Below are 13,367 nucleotides of genomic sequence, written 5' to 3' on the forward strand. Positions count from 1 at the left end.
TTCAGGAACTCTCGATAAACTTTTTATAAACACGAAATAATGCGAGTAATCTATATTGATTCAGTGCTTAAATAATCTTATTTTTTTGCCTTACAAGGTATAAAAAAACACACAGTAAAGTGAGTTACTGTATAAGATTAATGTAAAAATCGACAGACGATATGACCAATAACTGGTAAAAAAAAAATTGATCCAAGTCCTCAAAACAATGCATTCAATAAAGGACGAGCTTACTACAGTAAATCTGACAGGATATTACATTAATTTCAATATATTGAATATATTTTTAAAGTTTTACTACGCGCGAACCAATGTGCTAAGTATTGATGCATAGGCAACTAAGCTGTGATAGGAAGGCTGTCTTTTTCATCTGGGGTTTGGAAAGACAAAAAGGCCGTTTTTAGCTTTGACTACGGAATCAGGTTGCTCCCACGTGACTCAATGGAATTTCGGTTCTGGCTCAATGTATCAATTTTCACATGCTGCGGGCTACAGTCTTTCATGCAAAGTGCGCTGGTATTTTTTTGTTCAAGACTTTGGTCTCTTTTCTACATTTTGCAATGACGTCGAATTTTTGTAATTTGAAGTAAACGAATTTTCGTTTGCTTCTGTAGAATTAATCTAATTTTCTTTTAAAAGCCGCATAGCTAAGGGACACAAATGCATTAAAACTGTGTTACCCTGCATTCGGATCAGTCCAGACACGACCTGCTCTAAGAGTGAGGTGCAAGTTACTAAAAAAGAAGCCATAACAAGTGGTGGATTTTCGTTATTTCTAGTAAACAGCTGCATCAGAAGTTTAAACAGTAATCGCTTGAGCTCTGGGTTAGTTTGTATTTAGTCGTGGATGTGGGGTTACCGCGAATAGATTTTATATCAATCTAAATGTGTTTAGTGCGGTGTAAACGTAAAACTTTGTCGACGATCTTTTCTTCGTCTGAGTTTTTAGCGGAAAAGTATTTAATTTGGATGTATGTCTAATTATGCGGTTTCGGTGTCGACTGATAATCTATACCCCATCCTGAAGTGTATTATTTAAATATTTTTGCTAGTATCTGCCTCGTTTCGCAAGAAACACATTTTCGATCTTGTTTTAACTTCTATATGTAAAGGCTGAGTCAGGAGCTCAAACGTGGAATTCCGCAATCTGTTTACGATTCGAAGCATTTTCATTCTGAATCCACCATTTTATCACGATAAGATCTAACAGTGATTTTTGCAAAGTGTATTTTATCTTCTAAGTAGAACGCTTTTTTACTTTTCCATCTCGTGGATGTTTTTATTTTTCGACCACTAACCATGGTTTGCCGGAAATTATGGGTTTGCGTTGCGGTTCTAACTGGATTTGTCACTATACCTCGAGGAATAGATGGTTAGTATATATTTATTTTTTGATAAGATAATTTGTTATTGTACAAATCAAATATTGAAATATATTTTGTGCATACTGTTATATATAAATATATGTTTCGTTGCGATACTGTGTCATATATTTGTATTGGTTTCGCAGACCGAACCCTCAATGTTCAGGCTGCTTTTAGGATTAAGCACTCATTTCAGTCATTTAATAGCTGCCTTTAGTTTTGCTTACAATGTTCCTTTTTTAATTACTGTGATTTTGAAATAAGCAGAGAGAACGCATTAGACAGTTGAATCTTAGATTAACCTCAGTTTATTTAGGTGTATTTTTCTTGAATGGATTTAAGACATTAATCAAACATATTCGGGAGATCCATTTGATCTTAATTTTTATTATTGTAGCTTTATCTTTTTAGATTTTCCGAAATTTCCTGATTTCAACCATTAAATTCTAATTGCAAATTATTTTTCGAATCCTTACTTTTATATAGTATACAGAAAACGTGGCTTTATGTTTGTGCTGTTTATGCTGCATGCCAATTTTGTTACATTAAATGCAGAATAATAACTTTCTTAGAGTTGAGGGGCGCAGCGGTGCAGGTAAAGTTTTATTAAACTTTAAGGATCTTTAGGCGATAAACTCTTCACAGAAGAATGCCACGAATTTTCATTACGGTTTCTTGTTCAATGAAAAGTTATGCTGCGAGAAATGTTTTATCCCCCTCTATATACAACCCTCACTCAGCGAAGTTGTAATGATATGAGTATGTTATGAATGAGTTGTTAGTATAAAATTTCTGCGAGTATAAGCCTGTGCTAATTTAAATATCACAGTGTTAAAATTCCTTAGAACGAAAAGGCGTGTTGACAAGTCATTTAATTGATTTGTTAATTGTTTGAAGACAACCTTTCATCAGTGTTTGTTTTCCGTTTCCTTCATTGCTCTATTCTTGGTTTCCCCTGGAATTTTGTTCTAAAATACAGAGAATTAGAAGAAATACTGATCAGTGACATTCATGGAATTTGCAGAGCGATCGAACAGTTGACCACTTATAACGTATGAGCTTAATATTAATTGCTTGTAGGACAACATTTTCGACGCTAATGTAGGTTAGCGTTTGTAATTCAAGCCTTATTTACGTAGAGCACTCTACATTCAATTCGAAGTTCACTTTGAAGTGACTTGGAGCGAAAGTAAGGCATTATTACTGTAGTTTAAACATTGTGTAAAATAAGTTTTGATAAATGCTTTATAGATCCTCATCAATCATTACTTCACTGTCTTCTCAAAGAGCTTATACTTGTATATGGTACCTCAAAATAAATAAATCACTTACTATTAAAATAAATTCACAAAGTCATTATCTGAAAATCTATTTTTTTGTAGAAAATGTATTGGATTTGTATTCATTAGACATGATAGGTTAATCCATTATGCTGAATAACATTTGTCATCAACAGGACTGATCAATGAGGTGATCACTGAAAGGTACAGGCTAGTAGCATGTGTGGCCACTGTTGATGCAATACAAGCTGTACACCTCTAATGGGTGTCTAACTGAAGTCTAGTGCCGTTGCTGATAATAGTAACCCCCACTACCACTCATTTTAAAATAAACTTAACATGTCATTAATATGTAATAGGTTTATTCCATGCTGAAAAGAGAAGAAAGAAAACACAACGTTTCGGCCATGGAGCCTCCAATTTACCATAGAGTTACAGAAACACTTAATACTTATCTACAATACAGAAACAACTGAAATGAATGGCAATCACAGTACTTAAAGAATATTTATTCAATGTTCACTATTCATCCACCCATTTTCTTACTACTTCATCCAGTTTGGAGGTACCTTTCTAGGTAATTTTAAATGTGTTGCATATCTGCAGGGTCTAGTTATTTCTATATTAACTTAAAACCATTTTTGGGGGTACTTGAAGCTTTCTCCTTTTTCAGAATTTCAAATTGTTTTGTCTTTTTCCCAACAGGTGAATGTCAGTATCATGGTTCTTTGTTTGCGGTAGGTAGTTTTCTTTCTTATTGCATGTGCCTTATTTTTCCATGTTTCTTTTTACTGTTATATGATTGGCAGGTAATGATGGTTTTAGGTTATTTTTAAAGCTTGTAGTCTTAATGTAAAAAATAAGTTATCAGTGCACCATCTCAGAAACCATCTTGTACTATCAGGATTATTAAACATACAAGTGTGGATATGCTTTATAAATATTGCGTACCTACTGACTGTGATTTTTAATATGATAAAAAGATCAAGATCATTTTGTTTCATATCTGGAATTTTCGGATGCAGTTGTTTTCAGTAGCTATACACTGAAAAGTTAACGAAATTTAATACTCCTGTCAAAATGACAGCATATAATGTTAGGGAAAGACAGCACTGAAGTATTTTTAATTTGTTTAAGCCATTGTATCATATTTGCTGCCGTAGAAACATTTTTAAATTGTTAAATGAAATGGTGTACTTGTATACCAGTAAAACAATTGAATGAAAAAGAAATGTCTCTTTTCTAGACATTAAATGTAAATACTCATATTTTATTGGAAGTAGTCAAAATCCATTGTGAAAATCATGTTTCATGAAATACTCAGCATGAAATCTTCAAAAATATTTGAAAAATTATTTGAACACTTTGAGTTTTAGTATAAACAATACTTAATGTGTGAAACAGACATTTAGCAGATTGTAATATTTAATGGGAAACACTTCACCAGAAATACAATTATGCAGAGAAAAGGTATTGAAATACTGAATATTGAAATAGGCTGTGGAACAAAATTTTAATTTCTTAAGTAAGAGTAGCCAGGGAAATCTTTAATATCCTTTCACTATACATTTGAAGTAGATTTCCCACCTGAAATAAGTGAAGTAGTGCCCTCATTGTAGTGGCTCATTTGGCTTCAATTGTGGTGATGATGAAGGGGTAGGTAGGCAGGCAGGTGGAAACCTTAGCATGCTTTACCATAATCAGGAAGAGTGGGTTTTCTTCTTCACCCAGTGAAGAAACCAGCCAATCACAGAATACTAATGGTTACAATAGGTTCTTGAAATGTTTAATTCAGTCCTGTTTTCATGGTAATGAGTTAGGTCTAATTGTCTTGTTACTACAGTGAGAATCAATATATATATATGCAGCTGTTCTTGGCTTAATGCATAGAGGTAGCAGCTCATCTGTATACATGTCAGAAATCCAAAGGTTTGTGCAATGGTGTGACAACAATAGCCTAATTTTGAATGCTAAAAAAACAAAATAAATAGTTTTCTATCTCAGAGCAGTTGGTGATTACTCACAGGTAGTATTCCAGAATGAATTCGTTGATTCGTATAAGTACCTAGGTGTGCACATAGACTGTAACCTGTGCTGGTCTACTCAAAGTGTTTGCTCCAAAGTTCAGCAGCGCTTATATTTCCTGCGAAGACTAAGAGTGTTTGGGGTTTGATATGAAGTAAAGCTACTGTTGTACCATTCTGTAATCAGAAGCATTATCAGATATGGTATTTCAGTGTGGTTTGGTAATCTTATCAGTTCATTTTAAATCACAAATTACCCGCCTCATCCAGAAAACTTTGAAGGTCATGGGAGTGAAACAGCACCCCTCCCTGCAGACAATCTTTGAAAAATCCATAATCAAACAGGCAGGAAAAATTATATTAGATCCTTCCCACATCCTCAACTCTGAATATCAACTTCCTTCTGGCAAAAATTTTAGGGTTCCCAAATGTAAGTCAAACAGATACAAACATTCCTGTGTTCCACTATCCATTAAAGCTGTTAACGCAAATGTCAAGGATAAACACAATTTTGACTCTTACAACCCACTTGAGTGCAATGTTTTGTGATTTTATAAATGTTGGTATGTGTTATACTGTACGTGTGCAATGTTTTTCTTATTTTTTGGAATAGTATAACGTGCAATGTTTTTCTTTTCTTCTCTTCTTTGTTTTTGCATTCTATTTAAATGTACAGGAGTGTTGGGTGTCCATAAAAAATGTCCCTCAGGGGACAATAAAAATCTTATCTTATTAAGTAAGGAATCTCTAGGTTTTGTGTGCTCAGAATGATATTATGAAAGGCTACTGTATTTAATAGAGAAAGACGTATATACAGTGGTGCTAGAAAGTTTGTGAATTTCAGAATTTTCTGACTTTCTGCATAAAATTGACCTAAAATGTGGTCAGATCTTTATATAAGTCATAAAAATAGAAAGAGAACCCAATAAAACAGATAACACACACAATTATATCATTTTTTATTCATTTATTGATCAAAATGATCCAACATTAAACTTTAAGGGGATAATCAGTCAGGAGTGTCAACCAATGAGTTTGGGTGGCCCTGCCCTATTTAAAAAAACAAAAACTTGAGTCTTCACTACCAAAGTCTGGTCTTCACCTCACAGGTTTGTGAATGCATGCCATGCCTCGAGCAAAGGAGATTTCTGAGGAGCTCAGAAAAAGAGTTGTCGATGGTCATCAGGCCAGAAAAGGTTACAAAATGATTTCTAAAGACTTTGGCAGATAGTGTTCAAATGGAGAAAATTCAACACCATTGTTACTCTCCTCAGGAGTGGTCATCTAACAAAATTCACTCCAAGAGCAAGGCGTATAATATTCCGGGAGATCACAAAGAACCCCCAAAGAATAGTGTGCATGGGAGGACAGCAAGGAGGAAGCCACTACCAATATGCGGGACTGATCAACAGTTACCGTAAACATTTGCTTGAAGTCATTGCTGTTCAAGGAGGTCACATTAGTTACTGAAAGCATAGGTTCACATACTTTTTCCGACAAAGACATTTAATGTTGGATCATTTTGATCAGCAAATGAATGAAAGAGTATATCCTTTTGTGTGTTATTTGTTTTATTGGGTTCTCTTTATCTATTTTTATGAGTTAGACGAAGATCTGGTCACATTTTAGGTTAAATGTATGCATAAATTCCGAAAATTCTAAGGGTTCACAAACTTTCTACCACAACTGTAGAAGGGATAGCTGATAACTTGCGTTCAAAGTGCACTTAGAATCTTTAGAATAATTTAAAAAATAACCAAGGCATACTTGGTCTCTCTTAATAAAAATACCTCTTACATGCTAGGCTTACATAACCTGTGGAATTAGCACAGATGTTGTTATTTATTAAAGTAGAAAAAAGTCAAGTCAAACAATTGAGCCTCAATAACTATTATAAAAAAGAAAATGGAGGTTATGAATTTAGACCTGTAACTTGTAATTATTAATGGACTAAGCTGCAGTAAGGTGAGAAATTTAGCATAATTTGTCTGTTCATTATTTCTAATTGGTTATGCTTATGTTCCATTCTGTAGCTTGTCATGCACAACTTGCAACTTTGCATTCAGATGATGGATTCCTTATAAATTAGACACAGATTCCTAATATTTCTTTGCAAGCATTTTTATCTCCAGGGTTTAAAGTATAAGCTACAGTTAAAAATTGTATGCTAAGATTGATATTTTTTAACAGAAATACTGCAAATGAAACATGGTTTTGTTTTGACATGAATTCACACATTTGATTAGTTACTGCTTGTTTTTATGATATGTAGTAATAATAGCTATAGTTCCTAGACTGGCAATGTCTAACTTTGTAGTACTGCACCAGTAGGTGAACATGGTAAAGTGGGAAAAAAAATTCACAGTTTTTACAGTGAAAACTATTACAGAAGCCCTATAGAATGAAACGGCAGATATGTTTTTCTCCCAAGTAAGATTATACATGCTGCACTGCACATTTTAATGATGTGAAAATAGTTGTCAGTAAAAATATCACCCAAGCAAAACCTTGTCAAAATATATAAAACCCAGTGCCTTACTTTATTGCATTGAGTGATTCAACAAATGAAAGCTAGAAAGTTCAGAATGATAGTTGATGTGCACAAGTGGGAAGACTAGACAAAAAGTCAGACTAGCTTGCTGTGAATTTTTGTTTTGCTGCCCTGATAGCAAAAACAAGCTGTCATTCACTGAAGTTTGACCATTCAGAGTCTTAGGGGAGGATTATACATTGCTTTGGAGACTGTATCAGGGAAACAAAACACAGGTCTTTTGTCTCTGCCTCTCAATCAAGTGAACATCAAACAAAATGATCTTTTTCTTATCTCATCACCTTGAATCCTACAAGCAAAAAAAAGTTTTTATAGTGTAAAACCCCATAACATAAGTCCTTTAGCACTGCTTGAAGTTCAAGAGGTCTGTGTAGTACAGCATTAAAGGTTCATATATTGTATGTGCTTTTGTAATATAGTCCTCATATTAAGTGTTTAACTCACTGAATGTTATTAGTATTTGGAAAGTTACTTTTAAAAAGTATCTCATTACCATTGCAAGTTATTAGTGTGTGGGATAACTTTTGTTATTTTTTATTAAACCAGTGAAAAATATGGGAAATATTCACTTTAAGTAAATTTTATCCTGTAGAAGTCAGTATATGAATGCCTATCCCTTTGAGATGATAACTGCATAAAGTCCAATTGAGCTGTCCAGTCAACTGCCTTGGCCATTGTAAGATTTTCCCATTCTTTCTCCTGATGTACTCCTTGGTTGCATTGACTGTATGTTTTTGGTCACAGTCATGTTACATTGTGAAGCACCAAACCAATAACAAAGAAACATTTTTGTTTCCATAAGCAGCAAAAATGTTCTTATAATCCTTCTGTTTCTGTAAATCATTCTGCTGCTACCGTCAGTAGTTACATTATCAGTATAGATGAGTGGGACTGTTCGAGAGGTGGCAGTGCTTGCCCAGGCTAGGTCATGTTTCACAGAAGAGAAGGTGGACTTTGGATCAATAACTTGTCTAATCTGTCCATTAAACCTTTGTCTAAAACTATCCTGGCTTATCTTTATCAGAGCAAATACTGAAGTACAATGAAAGTAGTTTTATGGTCCCAGTAATTTTGGAGGGAAACGCAGGACATCTCTGCTATAATGAGCACATTTCTTCTGTTATAGGATAATAATGAGATAATAATAATAATAATAATAATAATAATAATAATAATAACAATAATTGCTTACACTTATATAGCGCTTTTCTGGACACTCCACTCCACTCAAAGCGCTTTAAAGGTAATGGGGTCTCCCCTCCACCACCACCAATGTGCACCATCCACCTGGATGATGCGACGGCAGCCATAGTGCGCCAGAATGCTCACCACACATCAGCTATTAGTGGGGAGGAGAGCAGAGAGTTATGAAGCCAATTCATAGAGGGGGATTATTAGGAGGCCATGATTTGTAAGGGCCAATGGGAAATTTGGCCAGGAAGCCGGGGTTACACCCCTACTCTTTTCGAGAAACACCCTGGGATTTTTAATGACCACAGAGAGTCAGGACCTCAGTTTTATGTCTCATCCGAAGGACGGCACCTGTTTACAGTATAGTGTCCCCATCACTATACTGGGGCATTAGGACCCACGTGGACCACAGGGTGAGCCCCCCCTGCTGGCCCCACTAACACCTCTTCCAGCAGCAACCTTAGTTTTTAGACATTTTTAGTTTAACTGAACTAGTTTCAGCCAGTAGCCTTAAAGTGCCTTACTTTCATCTGGGTCTAAACAATTAACTCTTGAGTATCAAATACAAAGGCTTCAAAATCCTTAGAAATAATATTCCAGATACCTGCACAACTTGTGTCCTGTAAAATGAGCACAATCTGACATCAGATAAGACCTTTTAACATTGCTTGTGTCAACTGGTGGTGTGTGGCTTAAGTTGTAGAAATTATAGCACCAGAATTCTAAATACAGAGCCCTGCCACACTGAAACTGGCTGCCTTTACACGGTCACAACACCAAGTGCAAAATGGAACAAATGTTCTGTAGTGTTATGCAATGGCCTAAAGCAGTTAGTCCTTGAAAAGTCAGTTCATTATATTATTAATTTACAGTGTGCATTGAACTTTGATTCTTCAAAAATGTAAGAACCTTATGTCGTGCATTTCCAATTATATCTGTATGTAATTTTAATATTAAGAACTACTTGGAGTATTTTAATTATAATAAATTAAACTAATTCATTAGGAACATAAAAGGATTTTGCGTATCAACAGAATTATGTAAAAATGTAACAATGATCATATCTTCTCATGAATTATGAAAGTGGGGCTAAATTAATCACTTATTATTGTTTTGTTTGTTTATACATAAAATATATGTCAAACAAAATAATAAATATAATTTCAAGGCCAGGAAGATTATTTAAAAAGTTAGTTCCTGATACAAGTAAATAAAAACATTTTCATGCTTGTATTTCAAAAGCTCACAATCTCCAAGAGAATTAAGGCTAATTTGAAGTATTGGTGGAGTGTACACTGCCCTCAGTTGTTTGTTATTGAACCATAAAGTCAGGTGAAGTTAATATTTTATTACTTGAATAACTGTTGTGATGTGATACTATCTACCAGGTTCATTGTTTCTATTTAGAGCTGTTCTCTTATGTTCCTGGTGTAATACTGTGCTTGCTACATTTTGTTTTGACCAGTTTCTCAACTATTTTTGAGTCCTTTATTGAACTAATTAGCTTGAGTTGACCTATTCAATGTTCTTCTTTTAGTTCCTTAATAGTTGAATAGTTGAATGTTTGTCAATAGGGGTTCTGTGTAGGTGATCCAAGTTCAATACCCACTTAGGGCACATGTTTTTCTTCTAACAAAGACTTAAAAATAAAATAGTAAATATTATGTACACTATATTAACATTTTTTGTTTTTTATATATTATAACATATTCAATGTTAAGTGATATTAATAATGAAATAAAAACATGAATTAGCACATGTGAATATTGTCAACAGTTGGAGTAAAAACCAGTTCAACCAGTTTAACTCAATTCAGTTCAAAACACTTTATTCAGTGGGGCAATTTAACAGACACCTTTACAACAAGCCTTAAAATGAATCGTATATATTGTAATTAGAATTGAGAATAACAAAGCAGTATTAAAAATACCACTGAAAATATAATGTCTGGTAATTATTAACAGTATTAATTTAATAATGGTAATTTCAAGCTTTTTGTATCTTTTTCAGAGTCATTTTTTTCTTCAGTTTTCATAACCTTTGGTTATTAAGACACCTATTTATGAAACACGATGTTTTAGATGTCAATAACTTTGTGAACAAATGACAGAGAGCCTTCAAACCACAGGCATTTTAAAGATCACGATTTGTCTTTTTATTTAAACAATATCTAGTACCTGGTTGCATTTTTAGAAACCTTAGTTTGAATAAAGCGGATCCCAGGTGTAAGCAACTTCATAACGTGATAAGGCATTATGCTATATTATTTATGCATCATTTGAAGACTTCTGAAGTCTCTCAAAGACATAAAACTGTCTTTGCACAATGGGCAACTGATTCTTTTCATTTTAAGAAAATAAAAAATAATAAACAGTAATGTGTCTGTCTAAAGTAGACATTGCATGATTTTAAAACCCATAAAAAACAGGTTTAGTTAAAAACACAAAATCCACTTTAAACAGGTGAGTTTTTTCCTTGTGATCAGCTTAGTATCTTTGTGTAAGCTGTAAGTTTTTTTTTCTTTTTAATTAAACATTTTGAACACTTTAATTTTGTACATGCAACACGAATTTTGTACAGATACATTTAAATAACATTTTCCTGTCTTCCTGTGGTGTGAAGCAAATTAGCAGGTGAATGAGAAAATAGCACACTGCCCACCGAGCTCAGTCAGAGAAGAGGCGGTGCCGTTAGATCGTTCTGAAGCTTGCAGTGCTTACGGCACTCAGCGTGTCTGCCTTTAAAATTTAAATTTATTTTAACTTGAAATCTTTTGATTATCATTAAACATAGCTTTCTCACCAGTTAGTTTTAAATTTGAAACCATTGTTAAACAAAGCAGGGGCTTATTGTACTTTCTAATGACATTACACATGGAAAGATTAATTTATACATTTTAATGTTTTTAATGAAAAAAAAATTAGAAAAGTTTCATCTACACAAATATCACAGACTATTTTCGATTGTATTTCTGAATGTTATGCCATACTTAGTTCAATATTTTATATACATCTAAATAAAGTCAGGTGTCAGGTGCATAAACTATAAGTAATCAATAATTAGTATTAAAAATTCGCGATAAATTGTTGCACTTCTTCCACATCTTGTAAAAGCATTAATTTACAAGACTATGTTCAAATATACATTAAATCGGATTAACAGAAAAAAAGTAAAATACAAATTTATAAAATAAGAAATTAAGATAAAATATAATTTAAAATTAAGCCAGGGTTTTTTTTCTTTCTCTGTACTCTCTCTCACCCACTGCGATTCGGACACAGAATGGTTAAAAATTCAGACAGGTCAGGCAGGCAGAGGAAAGGGGAAGGGAGGAGGCGTCTTCCCACCTCTATGACTAAAGTGCCAAAGAGGAATGGCTTAAGCGACATACAGAGCCCAAAAAGTTTGGTGCCGTCTTCTCCGCTTTGAAGGTACACTCCTTGTGGAAGAATTTTCATCTCAAATGTTTGCCCACCAGCAAACTGAATACAAAATGTACTTGCAAGAATAGCGATTACAAACATTAAAAAAAGTACTTGCTTTATACTGTTATACTGTACAGTGCATTAAAATTAACATTCTGTGGACACTACACTGTGAGTAGCGCTGCTCACTAAACCTCTTTCCCAAACATTTCATGGGGGCAAGGTCACGTAGCTGATTCACAGCTGGATACAATTTTATCTTGCCTCGTGAAAGCAAACATTTAGACATTTTTCAACATATTTACTAAAATTATCCATCTCAGTAATCTCACTTTGTTAATCTCACTGTGCGCCCCAGTGCTCACTCAATTTTCACACTCCCAGTAAAATAAAAAAACACATTTTCCACATTATCACCTCACACTGGGGGGGGGGGGGGAGTGCCGGCGGTCATTCATTTCACTCTCCATCACTCTGCCCAACCCCCCTGGACAAAGTTGATTAAAACTCATTCAAAAGGGTGTGGTGTGTTAAAACGAACTCTGCTTAACAGAGCCGCTTATAAGAGCAAGGTGACTTTCTGCTAAAATAAATAAAGCTACAGTACAGACAGATTTTAAATTCTTCAAGCAAAATTAGCTGTTTGTCAGAATCAGCTACTTTGCAACCAGTACACGACTTCTCAAAAGGTACCTTTTGCTTCTTGTGCAAACTCAACAAAGTTTTTTTTATAATTCCTTGTTTGAACGATATGTCTCAGGGACTCATTAATAGTATTATAGCGAATACGGTTTGTGCAGGAAAATAAAAAAATAGTTTCAAATTGTATGAACTACTTGAACTATGATTGTTTCAAAAAGGAAAAAAAGATTAAATATTTCCTTATTAATTATACAGAGTTTCACGTTGCGTGTGTCCAACTGAAGTTCCAAAAGCAAGCAGTTGTCATAGATCTTATTTTTCTTTATTGAAGGACAAGAAAGCACAGGCAGTCAGACAATGGGATCAAAGTCTTTTATCCTATTTAGATCAGAAAACTATTAATTGAATCAAGTATTACATAAGTAAAAGATTCCATGTCAATTTGTTTTACTGATAGTGTGTATCCTGGGATTTAGGGATTTCCTAAAATTAAATTCCTGAAACCCCTGGTTAATAATGATTTTGTGTCCTTTATTTGTATTGTAACATGTATTAGGATAGCATATCATATGTGTATGTATACTATATGTATACATGAAGATTTACACCACTCAGTACTTTCAAAAAGATCACTATTGCATTTTTTTGTCCAAAAACCTGGATTTTGAACTCTCAAACTTTTCCCATTTGAAGCACTAAATCAGTTTTCAGAAATTAAAACTTATTTCCATTTTTGTTTTTGAATGTGTACACAGTAAATTTATAGTGGGTATATGATCAGTGCTAGATTGAGGTACACAAAAAGGCAGTTTTGAAGGTTGAAAAGGCTACAATGATAATTTTTATTTGGCACAGTGTGCCTTTAATACAGGCGTTCTGAAACGGTGTAT

At 33.9% G+C, this 13,367-nt stretch overlaps 1 protein-coding gene across 1 annotated transcript in view; it reads left to right on the forward strand.

Moving 5' to 3' along the window:
* Positions 1-478: 478 nt before the first annotated feature.
* The window catches only part of fras1 (Fraser extracellular matrix complex subunit 1), a 364,870-nt gene continuing 351,981 nt past the window's right edge, over positions 479-13,367 (forward strand). The window contains exons 1-2 of the mRNA XM_015364800.2: positions 479-1,372; positions 3,350-3,381. Of these exons, the coding sequence (XP_015220286.2) occupies positions 1,300-1,372; positions 3,350-3,381 (105 nt within the window). The 5' untranslated portion in view covers positions 479-1,299. The remainder of the gene's footprint in view (positions 1,373-3,349; positions 3,382-13,367) is intronic.

Source organism: Lepisosteus oculatus, chromosome 3 (genome assembly GCF_040954835.1).
Source record: "Lepisosteus oculatus isolate fLepOcu1 chromosome 3, fLepOcu1.hap2, whole genome shotgun sequence".
Taxonomy (NCBI): domain Eukaryota; kingdom Metazoa; phylum Chordata; class Actinopteri; order Semionotiformes; family Lepisosteidae; genus Lepisosteus; species Lepisosteus oculatus.